We start from the raw sequence: 25,313 nt of genomic DNA, 5'->3' as shown, positions 1-25,313 counted from the left end.
ACACTCACCCGGAAATAGTCACTGCATGCTGCCAGAATGGCTTTGTGAGCATGGAACTTTTGCTCTTCAGCCACAAGAGTGACATCACACAGAAGACCATCTTTCCTCTGCTGGTTGAGGGCAGACAGGACGGAGTCCTGGTGCGACTTGGATTGGCAGAGTCTTTGTCCTGTCAGCATCTCCCTGGTGATGGACACACATAAATTATATAGTTAAACCTCAAACAAAGCCCCCAGAGGTTTTCTTCAACTCCGGAGACTGAAGCACCTTTCTATTTGGTGTTACGATGAGAAGGTTTCTTCAGCCGTCATCTGTACAAAAGTGAAGGTTTCGGACCTTCACTTTTGTACAGATGACGGCTGAAGAAACCTTCTCATCGATGGACCACTCCTGTACGACTGAGAGCTTACACAGACGTATTTGGTGTTACATACTTAGAATTGACAAATACAATATGCTAATATGTAATCAAACAACCCGATTGTACAATTCATCATAAACTCAAAACAGTTGAAGCAGCAACCAGCCACATTGAATTGTGCCGTCTTTTTTGTTTTTGGCTGCGGTATTTGCTCCACAATACCAAACACATTTCACTGGGCTAAAAACGTATTTATACAAAATGACCGAGTGTGGTAAACAGAAAGTGCTAGGGGCTTAGGTGGTCAGGTGATATTTTAGAAAAGACCTCAGCCTCTCTTCACTTGTATGCCTCCTCATCAACATGCCACATTGTCACACCAAAATCCATCTCGATTCATTTAGTGTTGGTCATCCATGTGAATGCAGCAGCGTGCCAGGCGACACGCTCTCTCGTGTTGGGGTGTAAGAGAAAGAACAAAATGGGTCCGTGTGGGGTTGATGCATTGGTGGGGCCAGAAGTGAAAACGGCTGATGAGTCAGGGTGTTTGAAGTGAAAAGAAATGACAGCTGAAAACTTTACGATTTGACAATGACATATGTTATCTCGTAAATAATCGTGATTTTCTTGAAGCATGACAGTGCTTCAAATAAATATGTGCCAAATGTCTCGATGCACAAAACAATTACATCAATCTATCGGCAAGGGTGCACCAAAAAGTTTGGAAGTGGTTCTCAAACGAGTAACAGAGGTTTTTTGTTGTTGTTTTTTTTCTTGAACATTGACCTCCATGAGGTCAACCTCAGTTGTTCAAGACTTAGGGTACACCTGGACAAGGTTTATACTTGTGTGTTGATGTGACATGTTCATATACTGTAAGTGAACACATGCTCACCCTTTCTTTTCAAAAATAGGCCTGTTCCACAAATAGATCACCAGTGATCAGACTTTGTGACTTTCTTGGCCTGCTATATACAGTGTCATTATTTGAAAATGCAAGGATTGACAAAAAATACACCAATGGAATCGTCAATGCACTATTTTATTCTCCAAATAGTGTATATATCTATATCTATATATCTGAATCTATATATTTAATATTCAATATTTAGAGAATCAAATTCCATTGGTCAATGGAAAAATCCATTGACAAATTGATTTTGCATTCAGATATGTATGGTTGAATGTCACTTGAATATAAATCAATCGATAAAAGGTCATTCCGATTATAGCTGTATATGCCTGTTTTTGTAATCGATTAATCTGAATCTTTTTAGACTAATTGATGACAATCCAATGATTGTTTTCCAAAGAAATACAAGATGGTTGAAAATGTCTTCTTTTGCAATAAAACACAATCCATCTTTATTTATATCAATATAACTGCAGCTGCAACAAATCACTTTACAGAACATTTCACATATAATAACAACAATACAACAGGACACAACACTAAACATCGATGATAATATAGTGTAGTGTCCATCCATCCATTTTCCAGACCGCTTTATCTTCATTAGGGTTGCGGGGGGTGCTGGATCAACCTGCTTCAATCAACCTGCCATGCATCTTTTTGGAAAGTGGGAGGACACTGGAGGACCCAGGGAAACCCACACGGCCCCAGGGAGAACATGCAAAGTCCACACAGAGAGTCTTGACCTCACGACCTCTGCACTCTTAAGCCAGCGTGTAAACCACTGGACTACCGGGCCGACCTGCTTTGTGGTAATTGATCAAAATAAGTCAGCCTGCTTTCCTGAAGGAGGACAGAAATCTGATCGCATTTACTACAGCGAGACTGAAATCAGAAAATATCAATATCAATAGTTCTCAGCAACTTATCCAAAGCAACAATTGATTCATTTGATGAATGATGAAATCACTCATTTTACCACCTCCATTGGTCGCATTTTGCATTATTCGCTCACCAAAAAGTGACTCTGCATTTCAAGAAGATTGGGGGCACCTACTGGACTTTATTTTGAAGTTGAAGCAATTGTTGTGATGGCTGACTTGACTTCGACTTGAGGCTATCGTGAAACATTGCTCGTGCACAAGAGTGCAGTATTCAATTTCCACTGCTTGTGTGCTTTGCAAAAATAATTCCAGGATTCTCTGTCATCACAGGGGAATTTGTTTTGGGCCTACCATCTCCCTCTCCAGTTGACTATTTTAAAATATCACATCAACGGCATCTTTCTGGCATTGCAACATTGTTGGAACATGTTTCATCCATCTTTCATCATCCAAATAAGCAAGGCTTTCAGTGAACAAATCAGTTTGAAATGTGGTCTTCTGATATTCCAAAAGGTTTTTCTTGACACATTGGTTAAGTTGGTACATGAACTAAATGGGCAGTCTTTGATTTTACTTCAGCCCCAATGTGCCTACAGTATCTGAGATTCCCCTAAGAAATGTATCTACATTTAATCTATGTATTGGTTGTATTAAATTATAATGTAACACAATTAAATGTACACAAGGTGACAACTGCTAATTACCTGTTTATGCAGTCAAAATACCATATATGGTACCATCCATTGAGATATAGTTTTCATGCGCAGAAATGATTTATTGTTCAATATGAATGGACTGAACAGGTCATTTACCTGAGGCCCCGTTCAGGAGGCATGCCCCTGTATGCAGGATGAAGAGACTTTTGGAGTGATCGAGGGGAGGTGCTATATGTCTCACGAGGACTGAAGTCTCCTTGCCGGCAACATACATGAGCCTGACAGGACAGAGCAGCATGTCAGATTTCATCAATCCATGCAATCCACTCAAATTCAGTGTGGCAACCTTCTGTGCGGTGCGTGAAAGAATGAAACTGCCCATCAAGCATGGTGCCAACTTCTCACTTGACTCACACACTGACCATTATTATTCATACAGTTTCTTGGAGTTATAATCATGAAAAACCGCGCTGTAACAGCGACAGGGAATTTGATGTCTTAAAATGGAAAAAGAGGAACTTTGAAAAATTGGGAGCCACATGTATTCAAACATTACATATTCTCTCACTATCACTTCACAGGAGCTACATTGCACATCTGCGTTGTCTCGTAATCCACAGTAAACTATACAAAGAATACATGAGGCACAAAGGTCAGCATCACTATGTCTGGAACAATTCCAAACTGTAGATTTTCTCATATGGCTATTCAAAAGCTGTTTATAAATGCAAATGTGTATGCGTCATCCCATCTTCCTTGATAGAGTAGTTCCGAGCAAGATGCAGTTATCGATCCATTCACCTCCATGGCCACAGACAAATGCATCTAATAGATGAGGTCGCAAGCAGCTGTTTTGCATCTACCATTAAAAACGTATATCTATTTAAAAAATTACACGGTTGTCACAATAAATATTTAAGTTATATAACTGGAAAAGAGGTGGGGAGGGGTGAGAGGTGCATGTCAGTTCAATATTACAAAAAAAAAAACAGGTTTTCAGATTGTAATCGTGCCATGTCTGTCTGTGCCCTATCTTTTTGTAAATATATACAAATAAACAATTCACTCATAGTCATACAGTGGAAAATGTGATGGCCTGATGATAACAAGAACTAAGCCATTTTATGCAAACAATAGTAGTCACTAGATTGACAACAACTACGACTACTCGGCTAGCTGTTTTGGGCACGGATTTTGACTCATACACATCGTCAAAAGGTGAATGATTGTGAAGGACGGCAGCATTGGCAGATAAAGACACCGTTATCGCACTGACCATCACTTTCCAAAAGCTTCCAGCTGTCAAATCGTTTCCGAGCAACAGACCAGCGCCTTTTTCCACGGAATAAATCCTCTTGCTTCCATCACACACAACATACATCGGAGACTGTCGCATTCTGAAAAGCATGTTACGGTTGTCATTCTGTGTGCTACACATCTCACGCACCTCACATGTCAGTGTCCGGTCCTCGTACGTCTCCTCTTTGACAATGGAATTGTCCGAACCCGCCACTATTGAAGCATATCTGCAGGCAAAAGAAGCAAGCACGACGACGATGGAAAAGGAACCCAATATCAAAAGTACTTTATTCGTGTAGTGTAGTGACAGTGTCGGACAAAAATGTTACAACCAAACTCCGCCTCCAGCCGGTGGTCACATGAATGTGGACAAATAGGGGGACGCAGCGTCTCCAAGTGGGTAATGTGGGAATAGCGTCGTGTAGCGGTGGAGTCGGCGGTTGGACACCAGGGGTCGTCGTTGGGTGTAGAAAAAGAGCATCGACTGAAATTTCATCTGCCCTGCTTCACATCAATCCGTCATCACTGGTTCATTCACTCATGGTTCATGAGGACCATTATCGTTTGAGACTCAAGCAGAAGCTGATGTCTCTAGAAATTTGCATATCAGGCTGATGTAATTAAATTAACTCATAGAAATACCAGAAAACTGCAACAAGGAATAATAAATATTTGTCTATTGATAAAAAGGTTTTTCCAGCTGTCATTTGTACTTCTTTGAACGTGTTGGATGTTTTGCTTCTTATCCAAGAAACTTTGTCAGCAAAGGGGAAACAAAATAAGATATTGTCATGAAAATGCGCATTAATCCAGACCATCAGAAAATTGCGACTCACCATGTATCTCCTCCATATTGTTCTGGAAACTATGGGCGGGACATGGTGCCACACTGTGCGCCGTTGCATCACTTCCTTCATAATTTAATAATATGAGTGTACAAGTCCGTTACATATGGCCTCTCAAAAATACATAAAGAAGGGTTCCCCCTCAGACTCATTATTTGTAGCATTGACTCCTCTCCATACAATGTCGCCAAATATTTAAAAACTATTTTAGCTCCGTTGGTTGGTAACACAGAATATCACATAGAGAACACCACAGGGTTTGTAAGGCTGTCGGCGAGTACAATCACCAGACGCGGTGAAGAAATCGGGATGAATGTATATGCCCAGCTGCAGCAGAAGATGAAAGAATATGACTTTTTTTCATTAACAGTGCAACTGCTCATTTTTATTCGTGGAGTTAACGCAAACTTTGAGATATGCGAGAAGCTGGCAGCCCTCCAAACTCTCAAAGTGACTACAACGGAAGAGGATATTTTGTACCAAACCATGGAGAAGTTGGAACTGAGTTACAGAACTGTGATGGTCTGAAAGACGCATTCAAGCCCAACAGTCTCATTGACCTGTATGCCGCCATCCCAAACGACACATATCCAAACATCAAAAAACACGCAATGAAAATGTCCACAGTTTTTGGCAGCACGCATATCTGCGATAAAAGCTTTTCTTTCATGAAACTGCTGAAATCTCCGATGAGATCAAGATTGACAGAAGAACATTTGCATCAGTGCTTGAGACTGGCTGTAACTAAAATGGAACCTGATATTAAACTTCTTACCAGCCAGATGCAGACCCACAGTTCACACTGATGAACACACGTAGGTAAGCTCACTTTTCTGACTTGAACGAGTCATTCTGAGCATAAACAAATATAATCATAATAAAATCTCTTCTTCTTTTCCTTTCGGCTTTTCCCTTCAAGGGGTCGCCACAGCAAATCAGTGTCCTCCATCTTTAGAGGAATGATCCGCATGTTTGTTTTGGCCAAGCTTTTACGTCGGATGCCCTTCCTGACACAACCCTCTGTATTTATCCGGGCTTGGGACCGGCACAAGAAGACATATATCCCTTTGTGGCTACAGAACAAGCAACTCGCTCAGTAAAATGCTCCCAAACACAAAATGGTCATCGGCACAGCAACATTCAAAAAAGCAAAAACTATACTCACCATGGGCATCTCTTTCTTTACATTACATCACAAACAGAACTCCAGTCCTTTAAGATGCTTTATCTTCCAGTCACATCTAAATGATCTCTTTCCCTATATTAGATCACAAACAGAACTTCAAAGTCCTTTAAGCACACGAAAGCTAAAAACTGCTAAATTAACACTAATAATAATAATAATAGCGATATTACTATTACTACTACTACTAATAATAATAATGATAATAAGTAATAATAATAAGCTCTGAAATGTAATTATCGTAAAAACCATGAATCGTACTAAACGGAACTAATTATACATAAAAAGACTAGAATGTATTATTTAAAATAACTTTGTGATAGTACTCACTGTTAACACATAATAAAATCTACTGGGATAAAATCCCTCTTTACAGCCATACTGGTAATGAAATGTATTGTGTTGTATCACTTAGTTCACTTTCTCAATCTGCTTCCTTTGTGGTTTTCACAGGGAAGTTGATGAGAGAGAGCTGCAAACAGCGGTGTCTACAAGCCTACTGGAACCTACAAAAGGATTAGAAGGAAGGAACACAAGAAGAGACTGCTCATATGTGTCAGAGAGATTCTGCTCTGACAACTGAGCTGAACTTTTATCTGTTAAGATTGTGCATGGCACAACAGAAAGTTAATGTTCCATGGTTTTTTTTCTATGAAGAACCCAGAGAGAGTTATTTAGTTATTATTTATTTCATAAATAGTGTTATTTATTTCCTGTTTTCTTTCTGTGAAGAACTCAGAGAGGGTTATTTAGTTATTATTTATTTCATTAATAGTGGTATTATTTGTTCCCTGACTTTTTTTCTGGAAAGAACCTGGAAAGGGTTATTTGGTTATGTGTGGCTTTCTGGAAAACACATTTTTTAAGCTCCCCTACGATCGTCACACTTTTTCTGTTACAAACTGACACCGGCCCCCCATCACAGAAGGGAAAAGTTACGTGGCCCTCACAGGAAAACGTTTGGGGACGCCTGGCTTACACAGACCTGTTGTACTATTGCTATTAGAAACACACGCGCAAGAGCGCGCGCACAAACACACGCGCACACGCACACGCACACACGAAAGCGTGCACACACTCACACACGAAAAGCGCGTACACAAGTGCACGCACTCGCACGCGCAAGTGCATACACAAGTGCACGCTCAAGCGCACACGCTCACACACACGCACACGACGCGCGCGCGCACACACACGGAAGCTCACTCACTCACTCACTCACTCACTCACTCACTCACTCACTCACACACACACACACACACACACACACACACACACACACACACACACACACACACACACACACACACACACACACACAAGCTCACAATCTCACGCTCGCGCGCGCGCACACACACACGCCCATAAACCTCGAAAGTACAACTTTCCCATGAACGTAAAGGCAGCACGAGATTGGGGTTGACCAACGGGAGTTGTTTTTTTTTTCAGGAAACACACGATCAAATTTCATTCGATAAATTAACTCCAAAGTTTATCCATGTAGTCGTAAACAGCTTGAACTTGCTTCATAACAGGTGATGTATTTTTTTTCTTGATTCTTCCGTGGTTACTCTTTCAAACTTTTGTGTGACTACCGATGTTGTTTTGCCTCGCATTTCTATGGTTAGCAGGCGACAATTTTTCACTGCGAACTATCAGAAATACATTTATTTTCACGGGAGATCATGTATTCAAACTTCTAACATATTTACGGGCATTTTAACAGCGTATTTTTTAGTTCTGTTATTCTTTTCCCTCTCTGCCAGAGCCGGTGCTGCTCGGTTGAAGAACTGTAGTTCAAATGAAAATGCATGTGTTGTTACACGCTCCACATTCGACAATCAATGTCAATGTGGAAGCTAAAATTACATCACTGAAATAAAAATGACCAACGTAAATAGAAAATGATTTTTAGTTGTGATACCCAGTTATAACGTGTGGTTAAAAACAAATCATGTTTCTGCTGGCTGTATGTTAGAATGGATTCCATATTTATACATATCCTTATATTTCATAGGTGTCAAACTTAAGGCACGGGGGGCAGATCTGGCCCGCCACATCATTTAATGTGGCCTGCAAAATCAAATCGCAGATGCCAACTTTCATGATGCTTGCTAAAATCTCAACCCAACTTTTACATTTCATTTGGAATAAATAAGACTGAAATTGTAAGCCTGTTCTTTTTTACCTAACCCCTGATTAGTCACCTAAACAATAAGTGAATAAAGTTATTCTTGACTCCTTTACTGTATATGGTTTCAGTCATATCAGCCCACCAAGCGAAACTAACTAAAATCAGACCAGCGACAGAAATGAGTTTTACACCCCTGCTTTATTCAATCACTTTTGTAAATATAACTCTCAGAAGCACAACACATCAAATATGTTTCTACATTGTCGTGGTGTAGATATGGTGTAATTTATACAACACGCAAATAAACATGTATTTGTCAAATTACTGTACCCTTTAAACAACAACTACTGGCTACTACTACTGATGAAAGTTATATTTAAAGGACAACCGACATCAGTTTTTTGTTTCCTAACTGACATCAGAAAAACGTTTTCTTGCATCTAAAATAATCCAAAACATGCACTATATTTTTATTCAAATGCAAACCCCCAATAAAAATGACTTAAAGTGTCCAAAATCTGCAAAAACAATTGAGCTGCGAATTGGGCATTTTCAGAAAGTCCCGCCCCTAGTTCGTGATGTCACGCCAATACGTCTTGTATTGCTGGAGAATCAAAACAATGGCTTCAGATTCGGAGAATATGCTTTCTTGTTACACATCCAGTTATGAATATGATTCAAATAGTTCTGAAGAGGAAAGCATACATGTTTGCAATCGATTAAATAATTTATTCCGTGCCATTTTGAGGCAACATTGGGGGGAAATGTATCACCCAAAAAGAGGCAGAAAATGGCGTCACAGCTCCTTTGTCGAATTAATCAGCCCGTTTCCACAGGCTGATAAATTCCTTCCATGGAGCTTGGTCGCCCTCTTCTGGTGGCTTTTTGGTGCAACACGCGGTTTTCAGACCAAACAAGTACAGCAAAACACATTGACGTGATGGAAGGACCGCTACAATGCGTCTTTTTTTCGGTCAGGGGCGTTCCTTTATTGACGTCACGTACGAACTCGTCACCAACTCAAAAACAAGACTTCCTGAATATTCAGCGTGAGTCTTAGAACGTAAAATATAGCTATATGCGGTGGAATCTTTGTAAAATACGCTCAGTAGAAATCATTTGAAGCCATTTTACAAATTATGGACACAACGTGTCCGGAGACGTCGGTTGTCCTTTAAGGTGGTCTCAAAAATTCAAGTTTCCAGGTCAATATTGCAAATAATGTTGTGCATCCATTCCAAAATGTCTTGTTGAATGTGTCCAAACAAGTTGGGACCTATTCGACTGAATCAACAAGAATTTTTAGAATTCCCACCATAATTGCCTATGGTCCACATATGCACAATATTGTGCTGTTCCATCTCATTAATGACATACTGGATACCATGACCTGTCCACGGGAAAATGAGGAGTTGCATTGAATCTTTATAGTAGTATGTGGTTATTGATGTGACAACAGTCTTAACTCCTACATTCATTGGCCCTTTTTGAGTGCTTGGACATATTTGATGGACAACAACAATAATGTATGTAAGATGCTGGATGTGTAACCTGTCTCCAATTTTCTTCTGATTTCAGTGATGTTGGATACCTCTTGCTAAGTAAGACCACATGCAGAGCGTTAAAGCAGAAGCTACATCCCCTACTGACATCATCGCCTACATTGAGATGACCCCAGGATAGGTGGAGCAGTCAGAGTCAGGGGAATTCACTATTTGTGTCCTCAAACTAAACCTGAAAGGAAAAAAAAACATTCACGCTGGAAAACAAAATATTCAAATTTCCAGTGAGACCTCAACATGAGCATGTTGGTGTGGTTGGGTCTGCTCTGGTTGCAATGTTGTAGTGCTCACAGCCTCTTCACCTGCGAGCCCATTGAGGTGCACCGATGTATGGGGCTGTCCTACAACATGACCTTCTTTCCCAACATGATGGAGCACTATGATCAGGCTGTTGCAGCCAATAAAATGAAGGTGAGTTTTTATAAAAATACAAAAGGAAAAAAAAAACAATCAAACATGCTGTCTTTAGTCACAAATGACAAAAGCATGAAACAAGAAAGTATTGTCGCACCGATGCACCTTAAGTCTTTTTTTTTTTAATCCTTAAGTGTCTCAAACTCAAATGAAAAAATAAGAACTGTGAAATATCATGAAAATGTAGCTCTCAACACCAACTTAACAAGTACAGACTTGGATCTAAAGTTGAACATCATTGTCTATACCAGGGGTGTCAAAGTCATTTTTTGCCGCGGGCCACATTGTAGTTATGGTTTCCTCTCGAGGGCCGTTATGAATTTGGGGAACCCATTAGAATGTTTAAATCCCTTCAAATATTACCTATAGAGCACGCAGCAAATTAATGAATAACTCGTTTTCAAATCTGAAGTCAATAGTAATGACTTTTATTGTGGTTGACATCCAAAAATATGAAATTTTGGCTCAGATTTTAGCAATCATCATGGAATTTAACAAGTTTGATTTGCTTTCACGGGCCGAAAAAATTGACTTTGACACCTGTGGTCTATACTTTGGCTGGCACTCCATTTAGCTTCTGTTAATTTTCCTTTCTCATAATATACTCCGAATACCCCTTGGAGAGGCTGGTCTCTTTTTTTTCGGACAAATATCACAAGTACCAAAAGAATATAGAAGACGTGCACACAGTTAATCATTTTGTACTCTGGTCTTGCTAGATTTGCAATGTAGCCACAAGGGGGCACAAGCCAGTGTCTTATTGTACCGGTCCCAAGCCCGGATAAATACAGAGGGTTGTGTCAGGAAGGGTATCCGACGTAAACATTTTTGCCAAAACAAATATGCGAATCAAACCTATGAATCTCATACCGGATCGGTCGAGGCCCGGGTTAACAACGGCCGCCATTGTTACTGTTGACCTTCAGGCTGCCAGTCGAAAATTGACTACTGTTGGTCGAAGAAGGAGAGGAGGGAGGTGTGCCCGGAGGAAAAGAGAGAAATGGAACGCCAAGAGTATAGAACTAAGAGTAGGAACTTTGAATGTAGGAACAATGACAGGTAAAGGTAGAGAGCTGGTTGACATGATGCAGAGAAGGAAGGTAGACATTCTGTGTGTCCAGGAGACCAGGTGGAAAGGGAGCAAGGCTAGAAGCTTAGGGTCAGGGTTTAAGTTCTTCTATCATGGTGAAGACAGAAAGAGAAATGGAGTTGGGGTTATCTTAAAAGATGAGTTTGTTAGGAATGGCTTAGAAGTAAAAAGAGTATCAGACACAATGATGAGTCTGAAGCTAGAAATTGAAGGCAATGTTGTTTGTGGGTATGCCCCACAAGTAGGATGTGAGCTGGCGGAGAAAGAGACATTTTGGTTGGACTTTGATGAAGTCATACAGAGCATCCCGAGAAGTGAGAGGGTTGTAATTGGTGGAGACTTCAATGTACATGTTGGCGCAGGAAACAAAGATGCTGAGGAGGTGATGGGCAGGTTTGGACTCCGGATGAGGAACGCTGAAGGATAGATGGTGGTTGACTTTGCTATGAGAATGGAAATGGCTATTTTGAATACTTTCTTTCAGAAGAGGCAGGAACATATGGTGACCTATAAGAGTGGAGGCAGAAGTACACAGGTAGACTACATTTTGTGTCAACAGCGCCATCTAAAGGAAATCAGTGACTGCAAAGGAGTGGTTGGTGAGAGTGTAGCCAGACAGCATAGGTTGGTGGTGTGTAGGATGACGCTGGCAGTGAGGAAGATGAAGAAACCAAAGTCCGAAGTGAGGACAAAATGGTGGAAGTTGAAAAAGGAAGAGTGTTGCATGACATTTAGGAAGGAGGTAAGACAGGCACTGGGTGGGCAAGAGGTCCTTCCAGATGACTGGCAAACTACAGCGGACATAATCAGAGACACAGGTGGGAAAGTACTTGGTGTATCGAGTGGAAGAAAGGTAGATAAGGAGACTTGGTGGTGGAATGGGGAGGTGCAGGAGTGTATACAGAGAAAGAGGTTAGCAAAGAAGAAGTGGGACACTGAGAGGACGGACGAGAGTAGACAGCAGTACACGGAGATACAGCGCACAGTTAAAGTAAAGGTGGCAAAGGCCAAACAAGAGGCCTATGATGACTTGTATGCTCGGCTGGACAGCAAGGAAGGCGAGACTGATCTTTACAGGCTGGTGAGACAGAGAGACAAAGATGGTAAGGACCTGCAACAGGTTCGGTGATTAAGGATAGAGATGGCAATGTATTAACAGGTGCCAGTAGTGTGATGGCAAGATTGAAAGAGTACTTTGAAGAATTGATGAATGAGGAAAATGAGAAGGAACAGCGGCTGGACAAAAATGTCAGGTGTGATGTGTGATAGAAGGGTTTCAGCCAGGATGAAAGGAAAAGGGTATACAACAGTGGTGAGACCAGCCATGATGTTTGGACTGGAGACAGTGCCACTGAAGAAAAGACAGGGAGCAGAGCTGAAGATGTTGAGGTTTTCTTTGGGAGTGACCAGGTTGGATAGGATCAGGAATGAGTACATTAGAGAAACAACTCGTATTAGAGGCTTTGGAGAGAAAGTCGGAGAGGCCAGACCGAGATGGTTTGGACATGTCCTGAAGAGAGAGAGCGACTATATCGGGAAAAGGATGCTGAGCCTTGAACTGCCAGGTAGGAGACAGAGAGGAAGACCGAAGAGGAGTTTTATGGATGTGGTCAAAGAGGACATGAAGCGAGCTAGTGTGAGAGAAGAGGCTGCACAGAACCGGGATAGATGGAGGACATTGATTCGCTGTGGCGACCCCTGAAGGGAAAAGCTGAAAGGAAAAGAAGAATAAGTCTTGCTAGATTTGCTGAAGTCTGATATCTCATGTTGTATGAAAAGGTGGTGTGAAGCTTACTGTGAGTTAAATTGATGTACACTCTGTTGGAATTCCCAATTTTTTTCAGTCTTTAACACCTGTTTTCTCTAAAACAGTAATTGGTGCTGCTCCTACATATTCCAAGTTTACAAAAAGCAAAGTAGATCTGTCCAGAGAACAAATGCATGAATGATAAAGTTGGATCACAAAGCAACAAGCTCGAGCCACGGAAGTCAGGTTGTGTGCAAAATTGGAGAAGTTGAGGCAGAATGGCCAGTCATTTAAAATAAAAAAGGTTGCGTTTGTGTGTGTGTGTGTGTGTGTGTGTGTGTGTGTGTGTGTGTGCGTGTGTTTGTGTGTGTCTTTGGTCAGTGGGCAGGGTCCATTCCGAACTAATTGCCAGCCAATCGAAGTCAAGGAATGTCCTTTTTTCTTATCATATCAATACATTTCCACTCTACATTGCATAATATACAATCCCTGAAGTCCTGGGTTAACCCAGTAAGTCCCAAGAGTTGCAAACATGAAATAAGATAACATAAATATGAGATATCTTCTGTTGTTAAAAATCACGAAGGGGCATAAAAAATATTTTGCCAGGGGAATCATATACTTACAAGAACTACAAAACTTAACTCTCAAAGGCTGATGTCCTCACTTCTGTTTGAATGATACTTGAGGGAAAATAGAAAAAAAAAACAAGAAAGTGTTTCATGGATTTTGGGGCACACTCTACGATTAATATAGTGAGTCGTTTTTGATATTATTCAGTTAACAATGACAATTTCTACTCATTTGTCCTTTTAGGATGTCAATGTTTTGTTATTCATTTGTGTTCTCAATGCAAATCTGTGAGGAAAAAATATTAGTGAGCTTCAGTGTGTTTTATTCAGAGATTCTCCAATACTGACATTAATTTAGTCATTGTGCTTCTTGCATGTTCACATAAAATATATAATATATGCTGTATATCATGCATATTTGACAATAAAGCTGACTGACTTTGATAATATGTGGCAAGACATCAAGTCAACATCTCAAGTCAACGTGACTTTGCAATACCAAGTTACATCACTACCATGATTTTTGGACTGCAAGCCACTCCAGAAAGAAAATAAATGGAGAATGTGATTTTTTTTGTGCGAGTCAGAGATCTGACTCGGACTATATGAACTATATATACGAGAAGCTTCTAAACTGTATAAAAATATAAATAATTAAAAAATGGAAGGTATAGTTATGGAAAAGAGGGCATACAGTACAGTATATGTTTGTGATATTATTTTTTTTTAAATGCATGACTCACATATAGTCAACGGGTACACAGTATTCATTAGTGGAGAACATCCCATTGAGGAAATGCGCTACAAACATTTCTTCACTCGTTTTAGATTTAGCTGTGTAATTACAACGTTGAATGAATTTTACAGACTTTAGTGATTTTTGCTAATACAGTATATAGACTTGTTTTATTGGAGAACATATGTGATAGTTGCATCATGTCACATTCCCAAAGCGATAGGTGTGGGTTGTACGTGTTATCGGTGCAACCATGAATGGTTATGTGCCGTTAGAATCTTTTGTGTGGCATCTGGCAAAGTTAATGGCTTCTGATTTCACATCAGCTTTAGCCACAGGCAAGTAATCATCGGCTTTGTTGTATGGAGCCCTTTGATTTGTTCAGGAAGGGAATGGACACGCCCAGAGTCACACAAAGCCTGCCCTGCATACCGCATTGAATACACTCTCTGTTAATCACTCACTAGTTCATCTAGTGCACACAGTCATACCTCCCCCAAGAAAGTATGCAGTGTCTTATCAAAGTCTGGCCCTGTAATCAACATCGAGTCAAATTCAACCTGACCAGCTCAGTCTACCACAAAGGATTTTCTGGTGGAGAGCTTTCCTTGTATCGCCCAAGGCCCAACATTCCACAAGCACTCACCTGTATTTGAAAGTGAGAAGTGTGAGAATACAAAAGGCATTCAGAAGCAGCCAACGACATACAGTCACAAAGCAGGATGATTTGCAAAACCTTGAGTTTTAAGAGTGCTTGAGGTGAGGATGTTGATTTTTGAGTAGAAAATTCAACCAACTGCTGACCGCGTATGGATAGTTTCTCCCTATTAACTTTGCACTGACAAGGATTTCTTAACCCCCAACTGGGGGAGAAACAAGGACACTTACTGTGAGAGCGACACATAGGCTGTGAAAATGTGGACTACCTGCCAGGCTGGATTTCAGCAAAGAGCGGGGTGGGGGTCAATTGCAGTCTGTGTTGATGGTTGTTAGGGTTACAAATATTACTGGACTGGCAGTGGTTTATGAGTTCCCAATTATTCTAAATAGTTCATACACTGTATGTTATGATAGAATAATGTTGCAGTTGATGTCCAGTGCATAATGTCAAGCACATAACAAGCGCTGTGCTTGCCAAGTAATTTCCTTCCACCCAAATGGTGACAGAATAAGCAATAAATGGCTCCTTGTGTGATGCTGTTGAGAACTGCAGCTTGTTTAAGTAACGTACAAACTACTCTGGAACGGTCCCCCAACACTTAGTCTCATTTCATGATGTACAGTAAACCCCCATATATTACTGGCAATGTTAAAAAAAAAGCGTATATATACAGTAAAGTCTCGTTATATCGATATTCAAGGGAGGCCGAAAAAATATCGATATAACCTGGACTATCGATATATCCGACCCCGTTTGCATGTAATTTTCTCCGTGCGTGCATAGAAATAGTATCGATATAACCGGGACTATCGATATATCCGATATCAATCTAACGAGACTTTACTGTATTATGATAGAAAATGTCCATAAATAAAAAGCAAGTGTAAGAGACAATGCTCTACTGTCTCTTCCGTGTGGAAAAATTACGTAGCTTCTATAAATTGGGTATCTTCTCCGTCTCTTCTTCTTGCTCTTAATTATGGTGCATCCGTTACAGTAGGCCATTGGGCTCCCAAACATGTTGTGACACAACATGGTACTAAGCTGAAGGCCACCAACTCTAAATTCAGATACAGTATATACGTGTGTGTGTGTGCGTCTGCGTGTACGTGTACGTGTGCGTGTGCGTGCGTGTGTGTGTGTGTGTGTGTGTGTGTGTGTGTGTGTGTGTGTGTGTGTGTGTGTGTGTGTGTGTGTGTGTGTGTGTGTGTGTGTGTGTGTGTGTGTGTGTGTGCGCGCGTATGGGTGTGTGTGTACACATTACACAGGGGGGTGGAAACATTGGCTGACAGCAATAGAATGAGTGACAATGAGACAATGAAATGTAGAATTATTTTGAAAAGCTATTAGCGCAGGGTATTATACTGTATTGTCCGTTCGCCGCAATGATCTTACATCTTTAAATCTGTATTGCTGATTATGTACACATCATTTATAATAATAAGAATAATACATTTCATTTAATACAAGCGTATCAAACTATTTTTATCCGCGGGTCACATTATAGTCATAGAGCCATTTTGTTGTACAGTGAGACCTCAACTTACGAACTTAATTGGTTCCCAGACAGTGTGTAAGGTGAAAAGTGTGTATCTCAAAAAAAATCCCATAGGAAACCATTAAAATGGGAATAATCCGTTCCCGGGTTTCCATAAAATATACTTTTCAACTGAATAAGCCTTAAAACTACACACAACATACCTTATTCTATGTATAATAAATGTGCTATTGTATTGTAATGAAAGAAATACACTGCATTGCATCATAAAGTCACTTTATTCACATTTGTGATGGTCATTTATGGCTTGATGGAATGGCGTTGGAGGTCGAAGGTCAAAGGGAATTGCTGTTTGGAAAGAAAGGCGGATTGCATGACGACTGTAATTAAAGAAATAAACTGTGCTGTAAAATAAAGTTTTATTTACCTTTTTGATGGTCGTTGATGGCTTATGGAAGGAGATTCACCTTCCATAAGGACTGTTGGTAACTTAACCTCTGGTGCTGTTCGGTCGTGTGCTTCCGCCGAAGGTCACTCCGCCAGCCGTGGTGGGTGTGTATCATGAAAATAGTGCTTATTATAGGGTTTAATTTTCATAAATTTGACGTTTGTAAGACAAAAAGTTTGTAAGTTGAGGTGTTTGTAAGTTGAGGTCTCACTGTAGTTGTAGAGCCATTTTGAATTTGGGGAAGCCATTAAAATGTTTCATCTGCTCCACATATTACATGCAGAGCGCACAACAAATTGATGAATGACGAGTTTTCAAATCAGAAGTCAAGAATAAAGACTGTTATTGTGGTTTACATCCGACAAATTGAAATTTTTGTCCGGACTTTAAGCACCATGGCATAAGCATCCAGCAAGCATCATGGAACTTGACCTGTTTGATTTTCTTTTATGGGCCAAATAAAATAATGTGGTGGGTCAGATTTGGCCCCGGGCCCTGACCTTGACACCTGTGATAAATATGTCCTAGCTTTCTTTTCGAAGTAAAAAACATAAATTAAAACATGAATATGATTGTACAATATTACTTATATTGTACATGGATGTGAGAGCTTATTCAACATATCTGGCCCTTGATGTCAATCTTGATCAACAACGGACGCAAACACCTTTTTTTTAACCCCTTTAATACATTTCAGAAATTTGCATTCTTTACACTATACAATAGCTTTCCCAATTTCCAAATTTGCCATAGAACTAAAAGTATGGCTTTACTTTGGTACCAGTTATTTCTGTGGTTATTCTGAATATTGTTTCATTCTTGTCATTGCAGCAATTTATGCCATTGGCAAGACTTCGCTGTTCCCCAAATGTTCACCACTTCCTGTGCCAGGCTTTTTTCCCAGTATGCACTGAGGAAAATACAGTGCTTCAGCCTTGCCAAGAAGACTGTGAGGCTGTAATATCCGATTGTTGGGAGAACATTCAGATTTTTGGAATTATCTGGCCTCCTGAGCTCCAGTGTGACAAGTAAGTAATACCCATCCACAGGAGGCATGCAAAAAAAATACAAACCCTTGCCATTAATTTTGTTCTAGACTTGACTCATGTGGCCTTGGAGATGACTCCAAGCTTCCTGCAACTACTCCAATGAGCTCAACATTTGCCAAGAGGGACTTGGGCTTTTGGTGCCCACTGCAGTTAAAAGCCAAAGCCGACCAAGGCGCATCATTCCTTGGAACACAGGACTGTGCTCCACCTTGTTCCAATATGTATTTTAAACCCCACGACATTGAATTTGCCAAGACTTTCATTGGCTTTTGTTCCATCATATGCTTGGGTGCCACTCTTTTTACCTTCCTGACTTTCCTCATCGATGTCAAACGTTTTCGCTATCCAGAGCGTCCCATCATCTTCTATGCGGTGTGCTACAGCTTTGTTTCACTCATATACTTCGTTGGCTTCCTACTGGGTAACAGTGCAGCCTGTAACAAGGCAGTCCATCCTAACGGTGTGGACACGGTTGTCTTGGGCTCTCAGAGCAAAGGCTGCACTCTGCTTTTTATGCTCCTCTACTTCTTCTCAATCGCTGGAATAATCTGGTGGGTCATACTCACCATCACCTGGTTCCTGGCAGCTGGACCAAAGTGGAGCTGTGAAGCCATAGAGAAGAAAGCGGTAAGATTAAAAGATAATGTCTAAAAGCAACCACATGAAAAGATTTGGCCCTGTTCTGACAAGACTGAAATTAATTGGAGGATTCAAATTCGATTAGAAGTGACAGGCTTAAACATGCTTCAAGCCAGCCAATGTTGCATTCTGTTCAAACGTCTTTTTGTGAATTTCGCCTTTAGGTGTGGTTCCACTCTGTTGCCTGGGGAATCCCTGGAGCACTAACTGTTATGCTGCTAACTCTGAACAAAGTTGAAGGGGACAATATTAGCGGAGTTTGCTTCGTGGGACTTTACGATCTGGAGGCCCTGCGCTTCTTTGTTATCGCTCCGCTGTGTATCGGTGTCATAGTCGGTCTCTTCCTCATCCTTGCGGGCATCATTTCTCTGAACCACGTCCGGCAGGTTATCCAGCATGATGAGCGCAACCAGGAAAAACTCAAGAAGTTCATGATCCGCATCGGTGTGTTCAGCTGCCTCTACCTGGTACCACTGGTCACCTTGTTAGCATGCTACACTTATGAGCAAAGTCAACGCAGCACCTGGGAAAACACATGGATCAATGACCACTGCCAAGAATACAGCATCCCCTGCTCATACAAGGTAAGCGTATATGTGCAACACTCGCAGGTGGTATTGTGCAAGCTCAGGATAACAAGGGAAGTTAAGTCCTTTGTATAAAAGGTTACTATCATAAAAAATATAAATGAAATATCTAAGTTCCGTTTAAAGTAATAAACTAATTGATTTTATCATTTTCAGAACTAAAGGAATGTTATTTACCCAACTCAAGATGAATTATATGACTTCTTTTAAAGGCATCTTTTTGAGATGTACCGTTAAATATTGTCCGACAAGTAATGATAATAATACAGTGGGGCCTCGGTTTACGAACACCTTACCGTACGAACTTTTTGGTTTACGAACGTTAAATTTATGAAAATTAAACCTTGGAAAACGCACTACTTTTCGCGATACACATCCCCCACCACGGCGGAGTTATCTTCAGCGGATGAACACAAAAGCACACGACCGAACAGCACCCTAGCCGGCCGGCCCACCTTTCCACACCGCCTTTCTCTCCTTTCTCTGAAGGCAAACATCGGTGCGTCGGTGTTATGGGACCGAAAAAGACAACCACAGGCTCGTGTTCAGCCGAAGAAGACACAAAACAAGATTACAGTCGAGGAGAAGAAGGAGATATTTGAAAAACACGAATGAGGTGTGTGTTTGTGTGATTTACCAGCCCGGTACGGATATGCTAAGTCAACCATTGGTACCATCCTCCGCAACAGAGAAGCGATCAAAGGTGCATCTGTTGCAAAAGGTGTTTCCTTGCTGTCAAAGCAACTGTCTTGGGCAATTGAAGAAGTTTAAAAACTTCTGTTAATTTGGATTAACGAAAAGCAGCTATCCGGCGAGAGCGTGAATAAAGCAATTATATGCGAGAAAGCACGGCTAATTCACGCCGATATCGCCATGCGGCAACCTGGAAGTTCGGCACTTATTGAGGATTTTAAAGCCAGCAACGGATGGTTCGAGAACATCTGAGGGCGAGGAGGAGATGGCTGCAGCATCAAGTGAGCTCATGAAGGCAATGTTGCCAAAGTGGAATGATGTGCAGGCTTTTATCGAACAGTTCCATCCAGAAAAGACTGTGGCTATGAGAATCATCAACAAGATGAACGATAATGTGATGCCTCAGCTTCATAAAACCTTACAAGTCAGAAAGCAACAGGTGTCAATTAAGAGTTTTTTAGTCAGCAAAAATGATAAGGAGTCTCCAAAAAAGCAAAGAAGAGAAGCCACACCAGACGTTGAGTTACCAACAGTCTGGTGACTCTCCTTCCATAAGCCATCAATGACCATCACAAAGGTAAATAAAATGTTATTTTACAGTACGGTTTATTTCTTTAATTACAGTCCTTATGGAATGTGACTCTCTTTCCAAACAGCAATTCCCTCTGACCTCCGACCTCCAACGCCATTCCATCAAGCCATCAATGACCATCACAAATGTAAATAGTGACTTTATTATACAGTGCAGTGTATTTCTTGAATGACAATACCTTAGCACATTTATTATACATAGAATAAGGTATGTTGTGTGTAGTTTTAAGGCTTATTTAGTTGAAAATTATATTTTATGGAGACCTCGGAACGGATTATTCTCATTTTTATGGTTTCCTATGGGAAATTAATTTTTGGGATATACACTTTTCACCTTACACACTCTGTCTGGGAACCAATTAAGTTCGTAAGCCAAGGTCTCACTGATAATAATAATAATAATAATAATAACAATAATTTTAAGCAACATTTTTCGAAGTTCTCAAGTACACTTTACAGTCACAGACAAGCATAGGTACTATAATAAATGAAATACAAATAGACTGCAATAAATAAAATAGAATTATAAATAGAAACAAGAGAGAGCTACACAGAACATGCAGTTTTAAATAGGTGGGTTTTGAGATGGGACTTGAAGGTGGGAAGAGAATCGATGTTACGAATGTTGGGAGGAAGTGAGTTCCAAAGTTTGAGGGCAGAGCAGCTGAAGGCTCTGTTACCCATCATGCTGAGACGGGCAGGGGGGCACACAGGGGTGGAGGGAGGAAGAGGATCTGAGGGAACGGGAGGGAATAGAAATTTGAAGAAGGTCAGATAGGTATGGGGGGGCAAGGTTATGGATAGCTTTAAAGAACAACCGACGCCACTTTTTTGTTTTTTAACTTTTATAGCATCTAAAATACCCAAAACACAGTATGATATTTTCAGTCAAATGCAAAACACCAATAAAATGACTTAAAGTGTCCAAAATCTGCAAAAAATTGAGCTGCGAATTGGGCATTTTCAGAAAGTCCCGCCGCCAGTTCGTGACATCACGCCAAGACGTCTTGCATTGCTAGTGAATCAAAACAATGGCTTCAGATTCGGAGAATATGCTTTCTTGTTACACATCCAGTTATGAATATGATTCAAATAGTTCTGAAGACGAAAGCATACATGTTTGCAATCGATTACATAATTTATTTGTGCCATTTTGAGGCAACATTGGGGGGAAATCTCTCACCCAAAAAGAGGCACCAAATGGCGACCTCCTGTGGCCACCTTGGTTTCCACAGGCTGATAAATTCCTTATATGGCGCTTGGACACCCTCTTCTGGCCTTCTGGCGGCTTTTGGGTGCAACACGAGGTCCCCAGACCAAACAAGTACAGCAAAATACATTGACGTGATGGAAGGACCGCTACAATGCTACAATACTTTTTTACGGTCAAGGGTGGTTCTTTAGTGACGTCACGTACGGAATCGTCACCAACTCAAAAACAAGACTTCCTGAATATTCAGTGTGAGTCTTAAAACGTAAAATATAGCTACATGCGGTGGAATCTTTGTAAAATACGCTCAGAAGAAGTCATTTGAAGCCTTTTTACAAATTATGGACACAACTTGACCGGAGACGTCGGTTGTCCTTTAAATCAGGGGTCGAGAACCTTTTTGACTTTTTTGACTAAGTACTACTAAAATATTTTACTAAAAGTAAAATATTTTGATTTTTTTTTTTTTCAGTGAGAGTCACAAAACACGAGCGCGCACCCTCATGTGCGCGCACACACACGCATGCACACACACGCACGCGCGGCCACTTTTCAACACAATGTCAGAATGCATTATTTAAAATAACTTTGTAATTGTACTCACCGTTAACATGAATGGTTTTCCGTTCCTCATGATTGGTGAAAATCCAGCCAAACGATCGGAATGAAAGTCAACTTGCCGGCTCCATACGCGAAGTTACTGCTCGCTTGCCTGCACACAGCTCATTAGCTTCCACACTTCCACACAATATACTTCTCACAGAAGTATATTGATGATAACGTGAACATGGGGCTTGTTAAAATGTCACTGACATTCGACTGTTTCATCGATGGTATTGTTTCATTGCAAATTAGAATCAGAACCTTTTCTCTTCACAAAGGCGAACCTTTGTTTTTACTCATCGGGCTCATTTAAAGGGGTGTTTACCTGTATCATCCAATCAAAATTGCACTTTCCGCCAACCTAGGTCAGTGTCATCCAATCAAAATTCCGCTTTCCGTCAACTGCAGCCCCAACAGAAAATGAACAGAAAAAAATGAGAATATGTATGTATTTAGATTTATCGGTGAGCCATATGCAATCATCAAAAGAGCCTATGGCTCGCGAGCCATAGGTTCCCGACCCCTGGTTTAAAGGACAACCGACGTCTCCGGACAAGTTGTGTCCATAATTTGTAAAATCGCTTCAAATGACTTCTACTGAGCGTATTTTACAAAGATTCCTTTTTTTGTACTGCTGGATCTTTGGGTGTGTGCCGGGGTACACCCTGAGCTGGTCGCCAACCAGTCGCAGAACACATCTTGACAAACTCCAACTCACACCTAAAGGCAATTTACAGTTTGCAATAAAATTACAGTCGGATGCATGATTTTCCAATGAATGAGGAAGCCATAGTACCTGGAGAAAATTCGCAGTTTCCAGGTGAACATGCAAAGTCCACACAGGGAGTCCAGAGCCCAGATTCAAACCCCTAATCTCAGAACAGTGATGTGAATGTGCCTAAGACATGATATGGATTGAAAAAAAGTGTAAGCCGGGTGCCCAATACTTTATTCCATAAATATAAAACATTCCCCTGTTTATTGAACACTTTGGTTTTTTTCATCTCAGGCAACTGAGCATCATCGCCCGGACCTCTCGCTGTTCCTTGTAAAGTATTTGATGACCCTGGTTGTTGGAATATCTGCAGTGTTCTGGGTCAGCAGCAAAAAGACTTGCTCTGAGTGGGCCTATTTTTTTAACAGGACCCGCAAAAGAGAGTAAGTACGTTCAGCTAAGGTTGGCATCAATGACACACATTTGTAGATTTTGGCCACTCTTCTCAAATGTTTCGTGACCCACAGTCCGATCAGTGAGAGCCGTCGGGTGCTCCAGGAGTCCTGCGAATTCTTCCTCAAGCATAACAGCCGTGTCCAGCACAAGAAGAAGCACTACAAGTCAACGTCACACAAGCTCAAGGTCATCTCAAAATCTATGGGCACAAACACCGGCGCCACACCAACCGATGGCTCCATTGGTGCAAGAATGTCACCTCTCGGAAATCATGAGCACCATACCCAGGGCAAGGCCACTTCGAGCCGAAGCACCAGGCGTGTTGACAGGGAACGGGAGCGAGAAAGGGGAGAGAGACGTAGCAAAGGGGGGAGCTCCGGTAAAGTGAGCTGCCAGTCGGGGAGTTTACACAGCAGAGTACCGGATGTACAGTAAGTCGGATTTGTTATTGCATACATTTTCTTTTCCAGTCTGTGTATTTCTTTTAAAGTCACAATCGGAACAAAGACTATTACTGCCTTCTCTGGATTCCCACACTTACTTCTGGAAAGCTAGTCCTCCACTGTTTCCTAAAGGAAGTCATGGAAAATAAAGTAATCCATTCCGTTATGCAGAAAAATTCGTTTGTGTCCTAGGATGACAGCAAAGAGTGAGCAGTCAGAAGTCAGACCAGTTCCGATCATACAGAAGGATTCAGCTTTGAGTCCATGTTCCATCATCGAGGACTCCACCCACCAGCTGGTGCCCAAAGGTTCTGTGGCAGAAAAGGACACACATGACAGCAACTGCTGAGACACTTGGTGAACAAAGATTTCCCATGCACTGACTGCAGATACCATGGTTCACTCGAACTTGATTGTACATCCGTTAGTTGAGGCAATGTTACTGATTGTCTCCAGCCAAAATGCAATATTTACATCCACACTTTCTAAAGTAGTGGTTTATCTATCTGCATTCTGGGAAGATTCAAGAGATGTGGTCATTTTCACTTTTACTTGTACGGCTCCGTGCCAACTATTACATTACCTTTTGTATCAATTTGAAACATGAAATCTTTTGCTCAATGGAAGTCTTAATGCAGAACCCCCCCCCTTCAATGAATTAGTCACGACACTGGGTATTTTATCGTATGGTCATGATGTTTCCAAACCATCAATGTGAGGAAGGTGTCCCCATGTGTTTCTTAATGCAATCCTTGAAAGATAGTTTGTCTTTCTTGTTCAGTTCCTGCTTTATAAAAAAGTCGTTGAGATGAAGTTGCGATGTTTATCATTTATTATATACACAGTGACCCCCAAAAAAACTAATTAGGCCCCGTGTTTTAGTGTTTTGTCCGAAGGAAATGCAACTTTGGTCATAACTAGTTTCTTATATTCAAAACACTCGGGTCTTTGGCCTTTTTTCCCCTCCGTTCTACAGCATATGTTCTAGATGGCCTCCATTTAGCTCCGTGCTTTCTTGAGTTCCATGATGGTTCTGGGTTTCCCTACGTAGAATATCTCCTTAAGATAGCATCAAAACTTGTCCCGAGATTGGCTGAAAGAGAACTTCGGAGGCCGAGTGATCAGTCTCAAGATGATTTTGAGTGGGCACCCCATAGCCCGGACCTAAGCCCCCCAGTTGCTTTTCTTTGGGACAATTCAGTCTTTAAGAACGTCATGGACAACTTAATTTAAAACAGAATATTTTCTCACAGACAGTGTATTTTAGGTGTTCAATTACCTGACATTTTTCGACGTATACTTCCGCCTTCGTCAGTGTGTCCCG

At 41.0% G+C, this 25,313-nt stretch overlaps 2 protein-coding genes across 5 annotated transcripts in view; one reads left to right on the top strand and one right to left on the bottom strand.

Moving 5' to 3' along the window:
- Window positions 1-4,436, bottom strand: part of klhl32 (kelch-like family member 32) — a 41,962-nt gene extending 37,526 nt beyond the window's left edge. Inside the window, exons 1-3 of one of the 4 annotated variants that reach the window (XR_016115372.1) lie at window positions 4,091-4,225; window positions 2,971-3,092; window positions 9-183 (exon numbers count right to left, since the gene is read on the bottom strand). Coding sequence is in view for 3 of the 4 variants with exons in the window: in XM_088999191.1 (XP_088855317.1) it covers window positions 9-183; window positions 2,971-3,092; window positions 4,091-4,222 (429 nt within the window). In the remaining variant the exon portion in view is untranslated. Of the gene's footprint in view, window positions 1-8; window positions 184-2,970; window positions 3,093-4,090; window positions 4,227-4,261 lie in introns of those variants that run through there. The other 3 variants (XM_088999192.1, XM_088999191.1, XM_088999190.1) reach the window with 3 other exon arrangements.
- Window positions 4,437-7,531: 3,095 nt separating this feature from the next.
- On the top strand, window positions 7,532-24,802 carry fzd6 (frizzled class receptor 6). The gene is made up of 8 exons (XM_088998555.1): window positions 7,532-7,676; window positions 9,854-10,248; window positions 17,835-18,031; window positions 18,100-18,679; window positions 18,856-19,275; window positions 23,385-23,533; window positions 23,618-23,977; window positions 24,182-24,802. The coding sequence occupies exons 2-8, from the start codon at window positions 10,075-10,077 to the stop codon at window positions 24,336-24,338; spliced, it is 2,037 nt and encodes a 678-aa protein (XP_088854681.1). The 5' UTR covers window positions 7,532-7,676; window positions 9,854-10,074; the 3' UTR covers window positions 24,339-24,802.
- Window positions 24,803-25,313: the final 511 nt, after the last annotated feature.

This window comes from Hippocampus bargibanti, linkage group LG06 (assembly GCF_051943395.1).
Source record: "Hippocampus bargibanti isolate YZ-2025 linkage group LG06, ASM5194339v1, whole genome shotgun sequence".
NCBI lineage: Eukaryota > Metazoa > Chordata > Actinopteri > Syngnathiformes > Syngnathidae > Hippocampus > Hippocampus bargibanti.
This window is presented reverse-complemented; position numbering and strand designations above follow the sequence as displayed.

Excerpts from the sequence above, each read along its gene's own strand:
- fzd6 (XM_088998555.1), top strand. The coding sequence starts at position 10,075 with ATGAGCATGTTGGTGTGGTTGGGTCTGCTCTGGTTGCAATGTTGTAGT. Across the intron at positions 19,276-23,384 it reads GCATCCCCTGCTCATACAAG|GCAACTGAGCATCATCGCCC; the intron begins GTAAGCGTATAT and ends TTTTCATCTCAG. Across the intron at positions 23,534-23,617 it reads AACAGGACCCGCAAAAGAGA|TCCGATCAGTGAGAGCCGTC; the intron begins GTAAGTACGTTC and ends CGTGACCCACAG.